Source organism: Neofelis nebulosa, chromosome 15 (assembly GCF_028018385.1).
Source record: "Neofelis nebulosa isolate mNeoNeb1 chromosome 15, mNeoNeb1.pri, whole genome shotgun sequence".
Taxonomy (NCBI): Eukaryota; Metazoa; Chordata; class Mammalia; order Carnivora; family Felidae; genus Neofelis; species Neofelis nebulosa.
The window spans coordinates 60753085-60771374 of NC_080796.1; the positions used below are offsets into that span (position 1 = coordinate 60753085).

The 18290-nt window shown below is 39.3% G+C and overlaps 1 protein-coding gene across 20 annotated transcripts in view; it reads right to left on the bottom strand.

Moving 5' to 3' along the window:
- The window catches only part of ESRRG (estrogen related receptor gamma), a 630244-nt gene that overhangs the window by 152543 nt on the left and 459411 nt on the right, over window positions 1-18290 (bottom strand). For all 20 annotated transcript variants that reach the window (XM_058701235.1, XM_058701223.1, XM_058701230.1 and 17 more), the window contains one exon: window positions 5177-5293. In XM_058701235.1, coding sequence (XP_058557218.1) covers window positions 5177-5210 — 34 coding nt within the window. In that variant the 5' untranslated portion in view covers window positions 5211-5293. The remainder of the gene's footprint in view (window positions 1-5176; window positions 5294-18290) is intronic.

Consider the following 18290-nt stretch of genomic DNA (forward strand, 5'->3'; position numbering starts at 1 on the left):
CAATGGAGCCACTCAGGTGCTCCCATTATATCATTTTCTAAATACAACTAATATCAGAAGAGAAGGGATGAGAAAGAATGCAGTCTAACTGCTCCCCTGGGCATATGGAAATAGACACAGAGCTGAATGGACTTCCCCAAAATCACCATGCTAGGTAGTGCAAAAATCACAATTAAAAGCTAAAGCGTGGTATTTTACCAGACACGCGAGAGAAGTTCAGTTAATATTTATGGAGGTGTGCTAAAACTTATTTCTATCCTCTGAATTTTTTCCACGATGCTCTGTTATCAAAATTCCCTTAGTAAAATTTAATGTACCTATGAGTACATTAAAGGAATTCTTCTATTTCTTCATGCACATTTTAAAATATGGGTTATTTGTCCATTTTCTCTGATAGAGGAATGAGCCCTTCTTTCTTCATCTCAACCACTTTACCTATGTTGTTGGTGGTGAAAACTGCTTGGGTTGAAGTCCCTTTTTTCCTTTTTACGCTGTTGTCTTGCTTTGCTTGACCTAAGGGTAAATATTAAAAACTAAATTTCCTTATGAAATTTTGGAACCAATTTTCACCTATTGTATGTCTATAAAAAGTCAGAAAGGACCCCTAAGATCGTTGACATCGCCGAAAAATAACAAAATTTATATGAATTTGTATTAGTCCAGGAGGTCAGTATAATATATCCAGATTCTAGCTCATGGCGTCACCCCCCAACCACATACCCTGTGTCTAAATTAGCTCTCTTGGGTTTACAAAAAACCTCATAAGCAAGGTAAGTTCTGTCTTCAGTCCCATGCTCACAAGTAAATAGGCTGCAGTAGGTCTTAGAGGTTGTGCAACTTGTTCAGGTCCAGGAGGTGGCAGAGCCAGGCATTGAATCTAGGTCCACCTCACCCTGAAGCTTGACCCTTACTGTTTCCAGCAACAAGACCTAATATTGATTTCATCCTTATTCTATATCATGTGGCATGCTGAGCACTTAACCTGCAGTCTCTTATTGGATATTCGCGACATTTTATTCGCAAATACTACTACTGCCATCATCTTACAGATGACGAAACGGAAGACTAGAGGGGTGCCTGGGGCGCTCAGCCAGTTAAGCGTCCCACTTCGGCTCAAGTCATGATCTCTCGGGTCGTGAGTTCAAGCCCCGCGTCGGGCGCTGTGCTGACAGCTCGGAGCCTGGAGCCTGCTTCGGATTCTGTGCCTCCCACGCTCTCTGCCCCTCCCCCACTCGTGCTCTGTCTCGCTCTGTCTCAAAAATAAAAACATTTTAAGAAAATTTTAAAAAAAGAAAGAAATAGAAGATTAGAAAGGCTTAAGTATCTTTTTTTTTTTTTTTTTTTTTAAGGCAAAGTGAAATACACTCTTTTGGCATGAAATAGCTAAACTGGTCCTCCATGCTTCTGTGACTCATCTATACTTTGTCATGCACGCTGGCCTGGCTGGGGAATATCACGCTGTGTATGACTGTGGGTGCCTTGCTCTCGTGTGCAAGAGTCCGAGAAAAATACTTGAGTCGCCAAGGTGAAACCCATCATACCAATAAACAGCAAAAAGCCCTTTAATCCTTCGATCAGTGAATGTTATACCTAAATAAAATAATTATTGCTTTCATAAAATGTCTCTGTTGGCCACTGACAGAGAGTAAACTGAACCAGCGTGTCCTACAATAGCCTTTAAATAACCAAGGAGAGAGATCAAAATAAAAATAAATCTTGACCAGATTTATAGGTGCACTTAGATTAGTTCTTGTTTTTTTCCTTCAAATACGCAATACCTGAAAAAAAATGAAAAGGGAATGTTGGGACCAGATATCTTGTAATAGATGGGTCTTCTCTGACATACAGTATGGTATAATGCTGACAAAGTAATGCTGGCCCATCATTCGTGAGGCTTACTAGCCAACTAGAGCCCAGAAAAGGGGATTTTCCAGGATGTGGAAAGGCACAACCATTTGGATTTGAACAAACTTTCATTTTTTAACTGTACTTCTTGAAGTTTGTGGTTTTGTTTTGTTCTTATGTTGTGACACTTTGTTATTTGCTCCACACAACAAATTCTTTGTTTCAAACGATAACAACTTTTTGACTCAAAAATTCTAACGTTAAAATCAAATAGTTCATTCAGACATAATTCGGGTGCTGGCTAAGGAGAAGGCGTATCTTATAAGAATTTAATCGCGCACAACTGTGACGCAATTGGGGTTGTTTACACTCTAAGCCGTCACTTCCCATTGGCACCCTAAATCATTAGCAGAAATACCAGTGAATAAACCCGGTTCAAACAACCCATTGTGTTGAAGTGAGTGAAAGTTTCATTTTTCTCTAAACCACCCTTTTAATGAAAACTTCTTTATTTCCCTCAGGCAGCACTTTATCTAAGATGTTTTTGGCTGGTTGCATAAAAATACCCGGTAAAGGAAAGAAGGTTCCCATCAAAGCTGTTGAAATCTGATTTCATTTCAGATTCTAGAACTAATGTTGTTTTTTGTTTAAATAGATTTTGTCTGTCAATTTCCAGACCTGCTGTGCCATCAGCCTGTATGGACTGCTGTGGTCAACACGGGGGTTGTGGCAGCAAATTTTATTATGGACTGGTAATTGAATTGAACAGGTTTACATTTGAATAGATTTACTACATCATGATCTCTGACATACTGCACGGGACTGAAATCCCTCTCCATCCATAAAGATACATTTAAGACAGTATCATTCTCTCCAGGCTGAGGAGGCCAGTCTTGAGCCAAGGAGATGGCCAAACATAATTGTGCATTTATATGCAGGGTGTAATACAATATTTCACTGCATTTTTAAGTACAAAAGAAGAGGAATATTCCATATTTACTCATAGCCATCCTTTTGGGGGGAGGGGCTTAGAGAACTGGTATTTTCCCATCAAAGTGGGCATAAGGAAGTAAAGGAAAATAAATTATTATTTAAGTATATCAGCAACAGCAGCAATTCCCTTGAAAACGGACCCTCTAAAGGCTTGATAAGGGCAACTGAAGAGGTGTGAATTACAGATAAGCACTGTCCCATTTCTTTTCACCAACAATGTTTAATTAAACCCAGTTCACACTTCCTCGTCACTCTAACCACCCTTTAAAACTACTCCTGCTTCAAAACCACAACGTGGGAAATTATTTAGAGGAAATTTTATTATTATTTTTTTTACTTCCTCCATAAACCTGGAAGTGCAAAGAGTTGAGTAAATCATGGGGGTAAAGTGAAACCAGTCAAAAAATGCTACCAACCTGGAAATGGAGACATATCTCCATGTACTTTAGTTTTTGAAAATAAAAGCCACATCTAGGACACAGCAATTCAAAGCGCTAATTGATATATTATTTTTATAGCACTTTAAATACATGGATTTGCTCTTTGAAAATGATTCCTCAACTCCTGACTCTTAATTTACCCCTTTTGAATGAGCGTAAGTTTAGTGCGAGTCTACAGCTCAACTAAGCGGCAACATAAAGACCAAAAGTCGACCACCAATTACTCACCATTTACCGTGAAGTAGGTTTTGTTTGTCACTCTTTTACAGGATTTAAGGCAATTGCTAAGATAAAGCTTTCAACCTCAAAAGGAGTGAGCTTTCACCATCATCCTAACTAAAAGGGAGATTCTTTGTCCTGTGTGTAGTGCCATTATGGTTGGGTTTTTATTTATGTTTTTCCTGGTCAAAACTGTCCCATTGGCATTTCCACTTAAGTTTTCTCTAGCAAGAGCAATCATACCCGACTTGCTCACTGTTGTACCACTGCAGTCTAGAATGATGCCTGGCACTCTGGAGAAACGTAATACATATTTAGCAAGGGCATTATAAATACAAAATATACTAACTGTGAAAAATCCTAATAGTGCCAAAGGCTATATGGTGAAAAGGGAAAATACCCCTCCTCACTGGATTTACAGTGCCACACTGTCCCCAAACTTTATTTGTCCCTCCTTCTACTTCCCCATGTGCACCCTACCACAAAGCATATCTCCCTTCTACCATTCTTTCTCCTTTCTCTCTCTCCACATATTTTCATATGAATTATTAAGATAAACTTTTTATAATTTTTATTTAATATAAATATGTATTTGTATATAAAAATATACTCATATATACGGTGAATCCTACTACTAGGGGATTTGTGCTTTATTTTATTTTATTTTTTTACTTGACAATACATTTTGCGTTACCTTTTCATAAGGCTTTAATTATACAATTATACACCCTTTGTTCATAGCTTTCCTCACCCGCCCCCCCCCCCCCCCCCGAGGAAGAGGAGAGTCAAGATGAGAAGAAGAATTTGAGAGTCTTCTCTGTTCCTAGTCAAATGAGGGGTTAGTTCTTAGTGGTCTAGTAAAGGTCTTAAGAACATAAGTCCAAAAGAGAAGACTAGAAAAAAAGAAAGAGTGTTTTACACCTAAAATTAATTTTTTTTTAAAAAGTGGTGGGGCGCCTCGGTGGCTCAGTCGGTTAAGCGTCCGACTTCAGCTCAGGTCATGATCTCGTGGTCCGTGAGTTCGAGCCCCGCGTCAGACTCTGTGCTGACTGCTAAGAGCCTGGAGCCTGTTTCGGATTCTGTCTCCCTCTCTCTCTGCCCCTCCCCCGTTCATGCTCTGTCTCCCTCTGTCTCAAAAATAAATAAACTTTAAAAAAAAATTTAAAAAAGTGGTAACAATATGAAATGATGGCTATGTTGATTGGCTTGACTCTGGCGATTATTTCACAGTACACATGCACATCAAAACATCAAGTTATACATTTTAAATATATAGTTTTTATTTGCCAACTATATCTCAATTAACGACGGAAGGAAAAATCTCTCTGCAAACTTAGAAAGGAGAAGAAACACAAAAAGACAACGACTAGCCTCTTGGTGTCCTTCGACCTTCACCTCCTGCAAATTGTAAAGGTAAAAAGAACCAGAACTACCAAGCATACCTGGTGGGCTTAGCTGCACATGTGACGTTTCCCACCTTGTCCCCTCCTGTCGATGTCAAGCCGTCAGCCAGGACTCATCAGAAAACTCAGGCGTGAACAAGTATTCTGTCATCAGATTCAGGGTGCTTACTGTGACCCCCTCTTTTCCTGATTTCTCTAGCATTTCTGTAATCCCTTGCACACACCCCTTCCCCCATTCCCACCCTAAAGCGCGGGGCCTCTAACGACGTGCCTTACCTTCTTTCAGCATGCCCACTTTTAAACACTTCATGAAGCGGCAAGCCTGGCAGGATTTACGTCTGCGCTTTGTGATTTCACATTCATTCGTGGCGGGGCAGCTATATTCTATATTACCTAAAACACAGAGTTTGAAGGAAAGCGGTTAGATTTGCAAGACCCCAAAAATGTGAGCATCCCAAAGGCAATGTCTACGCATTCATCCTGCCCCTCCCCTCAAAAAAAGTCACAGGAGATTCATGAAGATGTCATAAATGTCACGAAGCTGTCTGCTCGGTAGCAACCACTTGAGATGCACTGAATAACTGGAAGATAAATGGTAAAGGATCTCAAAAGCTTAAGTTTAAAGTTAGCCTTTAAAACACTATGCTCAGTCTACCCGTGTAAAACATCAGTCTTTCAGAATCTTAGGATCGAAATGAATTTTCAAACTAGATTATTTCCGTAAAAGCACAAACGTCAAAATCATATTCTCGTATCATCAGTTCTGGATTTCCTTTGGTTACGGATGCTCCAATGCATCAGGCTTATCGTCTTTCTGACACTAAACAGCACAAACCCCACTGTGAAAAATTATCAGCAGGCTAACCTGGGGCCTTACAATAAGCTCCTAGAGGGCAGGGACCGAAATGACTTGGCTCTTACTAGGCCTCACAACATGGTTCTCTGCTTCGTAAATGTTTATTGAAAAGGAGGAGGAAGAGGATGATGATGACCATCATCGTCATCATCATGTTTGTTACATTATCTGCATTAATGAATTCCAAACACTCGAGCTCCATGAAAATGTCATAAATAAAAATAAACTGCTACGAAACTACACTGTTAATATCAGAGTTGACATTATTTGTGGTCGTACTTACACCCTGGAAGTGATAAATATGTAGCCAGAAGAAGACCCAAACTTTAGCTTGAAATTTTTTCAATTAATGCCAATGACAGCATGTGGGATGTGCTCTGGGGCTGCCTACAGCTTTGCAAAGAAGCTGCCTTTAAAATAAAGCCTCTCTCCCGTATCAGCTCTGTCACATAGTGCTTGAAGGTCTTTCCTTGCTTCCTAACCCTTTCCCCTTGTGATTAAGTGCATTAGTATCTTAATGAAAATGCATTCTGTTTATTGCCCTCTTGGGAAGGGGGAGGTCATCACACCAAATGCATAAATTGTCATCAGAGACGGTCCGAGCATAATTGCAATTTTGCTGCTCCGTGTTTGCAATACTCAGGGTCCATCCAAGTCCCCTGAAACATGCGCAGATTCTAGTAATTAGCATAGAGTCTGCCTGGGACCACAGCATTGATGAAATATTTCAGAGTTAATCACACTTTGTAAACACTGATTTATATTGACTACCTTTCTCCAGACTGATGTCTCCTCATTAAATATCACATTAGTGGATTGCAGGATTGTACAAAGACTCAACTACTCAGCCACTGCTAATTCAACAGGAAGTAACACCTAACCACTTATAACTACTGAAAATTGGTTAAGTATGCATGACTAAAAAAAAATTTTAAAAAGCTGTGTACTATAACTGGAGATAAGCCTATCAAAACTGTTTGACTAAATTAGCATTCTAACTCAGGGCATTTATAGTAATAAAAGCAACTACTTTTTAACACAAGAGATTCAATAATAAGAGTAATATTAATTGCATCAACAAAGGCACACACCATCATCTTCAGAGATATTACTAATACCCAGGAAACTGAGGATAAGTCAAAGGAACCAGACTGGTTGGGTCATGGCTGAGAATAAAAGGATTTAGGATCCGAACTTTAGATGAACCATTTTTCACTGCTGTGCTCCTTTAACCATCACTGGAAATTTCTTTTGCATCCAGGGAGCATTGCTAGTAATTTCCTAGGGATTAATTAGTATTCTACTACCAGATTCTTTCACTCTACATACCTCTTCCTATACTTATTAAAAAGAAACTCTGTCTTTGCTTTCTTAGAAAGAGCTGAACAATAACTATTAGGGAGGAAAAATGGTTTCCAAACAGCATTTCTTGCCCTGTTTTTGCCTAAAGATTCAGTATCAAGGCCTACCTTTGTTCACTTTCCAATATCAAAGCATGACCCGCACTTTGAACTCAATGCTGGGAACTTCCACCAGGGTGACCCACCATTCCCCTCCCCGCCCCCACAAAAAATCATCTTTCATTTCCAACCAGTTCCTCTTCATCTGAAAATTCTATCCTCATCCTCCACAAGAACACACTTCTGACAGGAACCTAAGTCAGGCACGTGTGAGCTCACATGTGGACTGTGGGCGTGATCTCCTAACTGGGCATTTTGCCTCCATGCTGTCCCCCTGTAATCCATGCTGCATACCTCTTCCTAGGACTTCTTTGGGTACGTCGGTACCCTAATTAAAAAAAAAATCACTAGGGGCGCCTGGGTGGCTCAGTCGGTTGAGCGTCCGACTTCAGCTGGGGTCATGATCTCACAGTCTGTGAGTTCGAGCCCCGCGTCGGGCTCTGTGCTGACAGCTCAGAGCCTGGAGCCTGCTTCCGATTCTGTGTCTCCCCCTCTCTCTGCCCCTCCCCTGTTCATGCTCTGTCTCTCTCTGTCTCAAAAATAAATAAACGTTAAAAAAAATTTTTTTAATTTTAAAAAAATTTAAAAAAATCACTAGATTTCTATGGCCTCTTGAATTAAACATAAAATATTAGATTAGCAAACAAAATCCCCACTCCAATAAAACTCCTGCCTACTTCTCCAGCAATATTACAATTATTACCTTATGTGAACTTTCTGATGCAGCCATTTCAATTTATTCTTTTCCTGTGTCCTTCAGACTTCCCTCTGAGAATGATCTATCTTTGCCCCTCTTTTCTTCTTAAAATTACTTCCAAGTCTCAATGTTCAACTCAAATTCCATTCAAATCTTTCATGAAAACCTCTCAGACCATCATAGCAGAAAATGACTTCTTGGTTCTCATATCTTTTCACGTACTCTCATCACCTACAGACATGCCATATTTTGTCATACCTTTTTTGCATGCATATTACCCATTAGATGGTAAGATCCTGGAGGCAAGGACCATTTCTTACACAGTAGAAAAATCTTCCACCAAAAAGTAGTAAATAAGTAAAATAATATGCTTAGAAAGCTTATATTTTCTTGATTCCTCAAGGTCATTGCTTTGAACACTAATTATGGTGCTATAATGTAGTAATGCCCACAAGGTCAAGAGCTAGACATCTCATCAGGAGGCAATGTTAAGAACACTAAGAAAATCTGGGGCGCCTGGGTGGCTCAGTCAGTTGAGTTGAGATCATGACCTGGCTTCGGCTCAGGTCATGATCTCGCGGTTTGTGAGTTCGAGCCCCGCTTCGGGCCCTGTGCTGACAGCTCAGAGCCTGGAGCCTGTTTCGGATTCTGTGTCTCCCTCTCTCTCTGTTCCTCCCCAGCTCTGTCTCTCTCTGTCTTTTTCTCTCAAAAATAAATAAACATTAAAAAAAAAAAATTTAAAGAACACTAGGAAAATCATTCCACGAACCAAAAAACAGTATTCAGAAACTTAGTTAATTTTTTAAAACCTTGAAAAGTGGCTTTGAGAAAAATGAAATGCAAGGCAAAACAGGAAGAGATCATTGAGGGGAAAACCAAAAATATACAAAAGCTGCTAGGGAACAAAGTGTGAAAAGAAAAAAAAAAACTGTAAGAGGCTTTAAAGGAAATAAAAGAGCATCTTGATATGAATAGAATAAGAATGAAAGGAAAATAAAACATGAAAATACAGACAGATGACACTAAAAGGGTTAACTTTTACCTTGTTATAGTACTTATTGAACACATTGGAGAAAATATTTAGGAGTGATTCAACAAGAGTAGCTAAATCTATGATTTATGACCCTTCTAAGGATGATTGTGTAAAGATTTTTAAATTTCTTCAAAAAACAGAAGGGAAATTATAAAATTACCACATGAGAATTTTAGATCATATATAAAGAAGTACTCTAGTTTCCTTTCTAACCATTACATTCCATAGTTCCTCAATGACAAAAAGAAATGTAAAGGCAGAGAAATTTTTAATAGTGCCTTAGGATGAACTTTGAGGGAGGAGATCTGTCTTATTCATTCTTGGATCCTTGATGCTCATCAATGAGCCTGCAATTTTGTATCATGTGATGGGCTGGAACAGAAAGAGGTAGTTCCTGCTCTTGAGAAGTCCACAGTCTTACAGAGGAGATAAGACTTGTAAGCAAATAACAATACAATTTGGTGTAGGGGGCAATGGTTCTGGATTCAGTATTAGCATGCACGTGCAAACACACGCACTCCCACAAATGCAGAGATCATGCCTAAGAAAGTCAATGAATTCTGAGACTAGGAGCGAATGACCAAACTATGCTGTGAAAAATGAATACCTAACTATGCCGTGGCAGAAGTATCTTCCCAAAGCTATAGGCAACAAAACATTTTTGTAAAAATTTCACTGTGAACGGATAGAAAATATAGTGGTCCTGAGTGTTTGCACAAATGACATATTTTCAGCTTAAGTGTACAGAAATTGTTAATGATGAATCAGGTATCCTTCAGCCAAATTTCAATAAATTAGTCTTGACATATGTGAGTGATAACCTTGATTTCACTAAGTAACACCAGTTTATATCTTGAAAAACAAATCAACATTATTCTAAAGAACTTATGTGCTGGAGGGATACTTCTCTAATTTCAAAGCCCTCCCATCGAGTTTTAGTTCGTTGTTGTTGGCTATGATCACCCACCCAACAAAGTCTTTGATCCGTGTTAGAGTCTACACAGATTCTGTCCTTGAAATACCTTCCCTGGTGCTTTTTCAATGCAATAATTTTTTTAAAGGCATTTTTATCCTAAAAATGTGCTGCCCCAAGCACCTGGGTAATAATGCTACATCTGTTTTGGTAATGGCTCAAAGACATTACTCCCAGTAGACCACGTGACCTCTACGGGGCACTTGTTTTCCTTCGATTCGCGAAAAGTGGAAAGCAGGTAAAAATATTTCCAGTAGCAACTGTGGGTACCTGGAATGTTAACACAGGACAGTCATTCGGGAGGAGGCAGAAGTTATTGTTCACAAGCTAGGATTCTCATTTCAGACACGGAGTTTTCTTGGATTATAGCTTGCTATTTTCTGGGACACATTTGTTAGATGGCACCGGGGACTGAATTGGGCACCGACTGAGGACACGACTGGAATTTTCCCAGTTTTGTCAATAGCTGGGGAAGTGAGCTCTGTTGCAGAGGGAACCAAATCAACATGGAAGCTTTGGGTTTTAAACCAGGCTGACAAGAATGATAGAGCAATTTATAATATCTCCTGGCAGCTTTTCAGAAAGTCCTGGGCTCTGATTACTTATTTCAGAGTCTTTTGTACAATTAGTTTGTAGGCAATATAATTTTCTCACTTACTGCTTAATAGAATCTTGCAGCTAGCTGGCGGATAGAATAACAGGGTGTATGTAAAACTCCAGCCTGGAGTGCCAGTGGATAATTTGTATATTCCTTTCAGTCACTTAATGGACTTTTACAGTTTGGCAGTGAAAGGGCTGAATGATGTAAATTAGCATGGCATCTCAAAATAAAAAATATATGTCAAATCCTTACTCCCAACCCACATCACTCAAACACAGTAATGATGCATTTGGCTTCATGCAGTTCCTAAGAGTTATCCTCTTTTTCATACATACAGACATCATAATTGTAAAGCTACTTTGAAAGCATCTGTATATTTCCCCCAATTGTTTTAATTTTATTAACAGAACCAAATGGCTTGAGATGACCCACAGGGCGCTCCAAGTGGGGTTTATCCAATTGTTTTCCAGTATTAAGTAATTTTAAAATAATGGGATTTGCCTTAGTACACAATTACAGAGCATTAAAAACATGCAGCCAATAATCCATAGTATTTTTGTTTTAAATGACCAAAAACATTCAAAAATGAAGGAAGACCCTCTAGTGTATAATAGTAAAAGTTTTTCCATACAGCAAAACACCTTTCCTTTCTCTCCTTTTCTTTTCTTTCTTGTTTTTAATGCTTCCTTTTTCCTATTTTCTGCCCCTTCCACCTGAAATTGAAATATTAGCTATAAGTAGGATTATATAATATGGAATCATAATTTATTACACATCCGTACATCAATGTACACACTTTTTAAATTTTTTCAAAGAATCCCAAGTTAGACTTCAAAGTTACCCAGAGACATTATACCTGTTCCCAAAGGATTGCTCTGAATACTTTTTGAAGCTCCCTTTAGAAATGCCACTAAAGTCACTTCACAAGCTATAAGGGGGGGGGGGGGGGCGTCAAATTACATTTCATCCGCATTCACCCAAAACATCTGACTGCTTCCTTATCGCAAGGCATGATGGCAAATGATATGTGCTCAGTACTAAATTTTAAATTTACCTTCAAATTTCAAAGATCTCTAGATCACTGATGGTATTTTGAGAAGCTGCCTCAAGTTCTAAAAGAGGATGCCCAAAGGTATTATAAGGAATGGCCATGTCAGATTCCCAAAGGGATGGCAGATCACCTGTGAAATGGAGGCTGTGGCCTACTGAGGCGGGAGGAGAGGGTGTCACATCCAGTTAACAGTCATGCCCAGCTCTTATCAAAGCAATTTCATATATAGGGTTATGCCAAAGCCCCCACGTTCTTTGCCTTTTTGCTGCCCCTCTATCCTCTTAACAAAATGAGGTGGAAAATAAGCGGGTAGAGCAAAGGTCTTTTGATATTTGGCTCTTCAGATTCTATAGGATAAAATTCCAATAATCACAAACATAGTACACAAGAGCCATACTAGTATATTCAGGCACAGACTACTGCATTTTCACCTTGAAGCTCAGGCCTACCTCCCACTTGAGAAGAGATGACGGTTTGTCCTTAAGGGAAAAAAAAAGATCAGAAAGAAGCCCATAAGGAGGTAGGCTCATAAACCCTGAGCCACGTCGACTGACTGAAGACTGACTATAGACACGCTCTGGTTTCATCTTCCGGGGAGCCATACTGGGTGGGCCACTGAACCCACAGTGGGCATCCACCACCTCTCTGTACGATACAGCCAACCACAAGATTGTATTGACCTGTTGAATTAAATAAAAAATAGATCCACAAGAAAACAGTTTTGTCAAGTGGGGGGAAATTATTCAGCCTTGATTTTTTTCCCAGGTGAAACAAAACATAGCCTACCTCAGCTTCTACCAAGTCCGTAAACATGGACATTCCTTTATAACATAAATTTCACAATCAGTGACTAAACATGAGGCACTGGGCATGCTCATCTCAAAGAAAAGGTGGAAGAAATTACTGGATGCCCATTGCATGTCCATAACATACTACCTTGCATAGGGTTTAGGAAGACATCTCAAAATAAATGAGTGAAAGCAGAGGAGGAGAGAGAAGGGGAAGAAAAGAAATGGCAGATGAAGGTCCAAATTAGCTCTGCCATTTACTAGCTGTGTGGACTTAACTAGTTACTTTACCTTTACTCCTGTCAGATTACTAAAATATATAGGAGGAATAATCACGTGTACTTTATAACACTGTAAGAATTACATGTAATATAGGTATTAAAACCATAGATCACGTCGTTCACCCTTGTGAGAACAAAAGGGAGAGACACTGTAGGATTTCATCAGTTACTAAATACTTTTGCTCTTAAGACCTAAATCTGGAATTTGGAAATACTAGAAAACAACCTTCCTCAGATTTATGCAAAAGTGTAAAAATGAATATGCCATTCACCCAGAGAAGCTGAAAGAAAATTTTGCCTTGCCAACAACTCTAGTGTACATGGCTATATTTTACAGATAAAGGAAGAGAGGAAGAAGGAGAAGAACTCAAGTCATTTTTTGTAAAGCACCAAATTGTCTAAGAAGCAAATTTCTGAGATATCAACCATATCTCCTTGTGAACACTTCCTGTCACTATGCTGGGGCTCATAAACTGCACATCAGTGGGTGTAATCTGATTATAATCAAGGGTAAAGGATTTGCAAAGCTCTTCCAAATCCCACCAGCCTTATCCCTTCCCAGAGTCTCAGGTCAATTTCTACGCCTACCTATCCCGAGCCCACCCTTGTCTGACACGCACACTGAATTAGTCCAAATTCCTAGAAAGCAGCATTATCTTTTCTGCTGGCCCTCTTCACGTGCCTCTTTTACCACATCTTCCATGAAGCTTTCCCAGAGCCCACAAGACTGAGTCCTTATGGGTGTAACTGGTTCATCTCACATTTGTCTTCACGTGGGTCATTCTCTTAGAACTCAGCATACTTTGGGGCACCAGGGTGATTCAGTTGCTTAAGAATCTGCCTCTTACTGAGAACAAACTGAGGGTTGATGGGGGTGGGAGGGAGGGGAGGGTGGGTGATGGGTATTGAGGAGGGCGCCTTTTGGGATGAGCACTGGGTGTTGTATGGAAACCAATTTGACAATAAATTTCATATATTGAAAAAAAAAAAAAAAGAATCTGCCTCTTGATTTCAGCTCAAGCCATGATCTAATGGTCATGAGTTTGAGCCCCACATCAGGCTCTGTTCTCTCTCTCAAAAAATAAACTAAAAAAATAAAATAAAATAAAATAAGATAAAAAAAGAACTCAACATCCTTTATTATTTGTGTCTACTGGATCACCTACTTCCTGTTCCAATTGTATATTCCTTAAGGAAAGGAACTTACAACCCTTGGAATCCCCTGTGTCCAAAGAACGTGTAGTCAAGTCAATGACCCACAGGAAGCCACCCATTACCTGTTGACTTGATTTTTAGTGATCCTGTTCCTCATTCCTTCATTTTAATATTTAGCCCCAAATTATTCTTTAAAAAAAGCTAAGTACAGTCAATGAGACAAAATAAAACTAATAGGAAACTGCTAATAACGTATCATTTGGCATTAGGCAACACAAAATTAAAGGATATTAGACTTTGAGGAGAACTTAACGTTAGCTGGTTCAGCCTCCTTGTGTTAGAGACCACAGACAGGTAAATATGTACTGATTAATTTCTATTCGCTGGACCCTCTTGACAAGGATATGGATTAATTAATTACAAAAAAAAAAAAAAAGACTAAAACTCAAATATCCTGACATCCAGTCCAATGCTCCCTAAATTCGCCCATTAAAATCTGCATATCAATACCTATAATAAACACAAAGGGTGTCAGGCACTATTTTATGTGTTTTACAGATATGAACACCATTTGGCAGATGAGAGAATTAAGGCACTGAAAGAAAGTCCGTGCTCTTAACTATGATGCAATGCTGCCTGACTCCGATCTTCTAAAAGTAATGGAGTATTGTTCGAAAAGAAATAAAAAATGAAATTCCTATCTTCTGAGAGTGTGCTTTGTGTAGTTGTTGTTGCTATTGTTGCTGGTTGGAAAGGAAATTTTGATGCCTTAGAATCGTAAGATAGGGGTGGATCTTGGCATTGTCTTTTGCTGTTGTCAGACTTATGGTACAAGGGCAGCTGTGGGAGAGGATAGGGTTGCTTTTGGGGAATGGAATCTCTCAACACCTCAAAAAGAAATCCCTCTACTTGTCTCTGTACCACTATGGTTTGCGGACAGTTTAATTCCACAGAAACCAAACAGACCATGTCACCAAAGCAACAGGTGTCAGGTTGTAAACAATGCATTTTAAAGATCCCAAAATAATGCTATTGTTCATGATAGGAGAGAAAAGTAATCCATACTCGGGAGAGTGTGTTCTGAAAGGCATTTTAAAAAGGAATAATCAGTATCTAATAAAAAACACGCTCGCTGATGAAGATGATGGAGAATACAAATATCTCTCATCCAAGGTAACCAGAAATGCAATGTTTTTAGTTTTGATGCGATGACATCTTCTTGGAAAAGGCAACTCTTCTTCCCTAGTGTAGAATGCATACCCTGTGTGACGTGTGTAGCCACTGCATCTCAGTTTCTAAGCTCCTACAGAGTAGGGATGGTGTCACAGAAGTATTTATAAAAGAGCTCAGAGATGACCACTGCCATAAGAAAGATGATAGCTGAGGCAACCATAACCCCCAAATTTGCTGTGCTCAGTATTCCACAGCAACTTTTACATGTTCTGTCTCTACCTACATGTTTTAAACTTTGATGAATTTTCTTATCTGTTTTTTAAAACATATGACTAAAAAGTGGCTTAACAAAATACTTTAGGTGAAAGAAAAAAATGCTAATAAAATCTAAGGCATTCACCATTTTTTAATAGAAAGGTACATTTTACAGTGGCAGTCATCAAACAGTACAGGAAGTCCATGTGACAAACATGGAGGCCTTAGGATCATAGCCTATGTGACAAAGCAACTGATTCTTTTTTTTTAATTACAAAAAAAAATTTTTTTTAAGTAATCTCTCTACCCAACGTGGGGCTCGAACTCACAACCCCAAGATCAAGAGTTGCATGATTTTCCAACTGAGTCAGCCAGGTGCCCCAACTGACTCTTATATAGGAAATTGACTTCATACCAATCCAAAGACTCTCCTTGTACCTTCAACAAGTAAACACAAGCACATCTTTTCCTAATACTGTCCTTAAATGTTTCTGTTCTTGAGTGCCATCAATGTGCCAAGAACTTTGTCAGAAAAGAGATATTGGTATTAGAGACTTACTTCTTTCAAGATCAAGTTGATGCATTCAACAAGCATCTATCTGTGTCCTCCAAAGTTGGCACAGATTTGGGGAAATCTGCTGGACACAGTGATGGTAACTGATCTGACCTTAAACTGCAGGAGGCAGTACAACAATGGTTACACGATAAGATAGGAGTCAAACGGGGTTCAAGTGATTGTTCCACCATTTTCTACAGGAGTCAAGGAAAGCTTTTGAATTTCAAGTTTCTTTCTTCAGGGGTGAAAGATGGATCATACCAATGGACACCTTTATGGTGTTGCTATGAAAATCAAATGAGATCATGTAACTCAAGGCCTGAACCAGAATGAGCACCGATTCTCAACAATAATTACAACATTGTGATTATATGCAGGGAAGGGATTCAGGATGCAGAAAAGCTAAAGGGGCTCTACAAGTGGCCAGGTGCTGGTTCTCAGTGCAGAAGTGAGGAAATGCCTGGCAGAGAATTTCTTCTGGCCTGTTGCAAGAAAGCCAACAGGCATAGACCTGATGTCCAAATCACAGGCACATTATGAGAAGTAAAAGCAAACAAATATTCAAAAGACAGTAATCAGGGTACCTGGGTGGCTCCATTGGTTAAGTGTCTCACTCTTGATTTCAGCTCAGGTCATGATCTCATAGTTTGTGAGATCGAGCCCCGCATTGGGCTGAAAACTTGGAACCTGCTTGGGATTCTCTCCTTTCTCTGCCCCTCCCCCTGCTCACACTCATGCTCACTCGCTCTCCCTCTCTCTCTCAAAATAAATAAATAATCTTAAAAAAAAAAAAAAAAAGGATAGTAATAACTAATTACCCCAAAGATCAGGGAACTGACATAGGACTGCCAAGTGGAGTTAGAGTAAAACAAGGAAAGCCCAAGGGAGGACCACGAAAGTTTCCTAACATGTGGTGTTTGTACCTAAAGATTTTCCTCTCTGAAATAAAACCTGTGTACCAAACTGTCTGCTATGATAGGGATTGCAGAAAAGTGCCAGGCATTTCTTCAGGAAGGAGGAGTATAGTGGAAAAGTTAGCAGTGACGGAGGGGGACTTCCTGTGTGGTGACGGCCCAGGGGAGGCAGGGAAGGCTGGGGATACCTGTTTAGCTCTCACTCCTTCATATAACAGCAAGGGTGGACAAGTGTTTTTTATTAACGGTCCAGACAGTAAACATTTCAGTTTTGAAGGTCATTTGGTCTCTACTATGACTCCCCAGAAATCTGGCAGAAGCCCAAAAGCAGCCACTAACAATACAAGAATGGGCATGGCTGTGTTCCAATAAAACTTTCTTTAGCAAATTTCTTTGGCCCCAGACCTTAAAACATATGGACAAAAGGCAGCAATGATTTAAAACAAACAAACAAACAACAACAACAACAAAAAAAACACCACACACACAAAACATCCATTACCCATTATTTCCTTTCTTACTTATAACTCTGTCAAGTAGCTTCCTACAAGTTAGGCACAGATATTACAAAAGAAATCTTAGTAAATTGGTACTATCTCAGAGGAACAAGTGGCAGAAGAAGTTGGAGGGCTTTTGCTTTAAATATCTATAAAATTTGAAATTGTTCCCCATATAAAACATAGTTTGAAGACTCTGGGGGACAGTGAAGGCGTTCCAGAAGCAAGGAGGTGCCTTGGGAGTAGTGAAGATGCTTTGGAGGCAAAAGGTAAAAAAAAAAAAAAAAAAAAAAAAAAAAGGTGCAATCAAGGACAAAATCTTGGGCTAGATTCATTCCTTTGAAGATTCTTGTACTTGTTTCTGATCTTCTTCAAATGAAAACTATGTGAATAGTTTGCACTGGAAAATGGATATCAGAATGTAGACTTCGCTATGCTTTCAGATTCACTCCAAAGGTACATTCAGATTTCAAGCTCTAAATTCTAAATTAATCAAAATTTCCTGTGTATTAAATCCTCTTCTTTTCTTTTTGTATTATTACTCAGCTGTGCCTTTATTAAAAAGTATATTAGAATTCGGTGGTCTCTTTAAGCTAATTCAAACCAAAATAAACAAGATTTCATCCCAAAGAACATAATTTTTTTCTTTAAAAATACAGATTCATTCATATAATCACATTCTCCCCCCCTTCTTCTGACTAGTATTCATCACAAGAAAAAAAGAGTTGCCCTCTACTGCAGTCACAAAGTTTACACAAGCAGACAACCATTTTCACATCAAAACAAGAGAAGAAATAAACCTCTTTTCTTCTGAAATAAAGAATTAAAGAGTCTGGAAGTTTTATCAGTGGTGGGGGTGGAGGTATATTTTTAGGATCAACCTAAAACTAACAACTAAAAATCCAGAGTAGCAGAGCACCTGGGTGGCTCAGTTGGCTGAGTGTCCGACTTCAGTTCATATCATGATCTTGCGGTTCATGGGTTTGAGCCCCCTGTCGGGCTGTGTGCTGACAGCTCAGAGCCTGGAGCCTGCTTCGGATTCTGTGGTCTCCCTCTCTCCCTGCCCCTCCCCTGTTTGCGTGCGCACACACTCTCTCTCT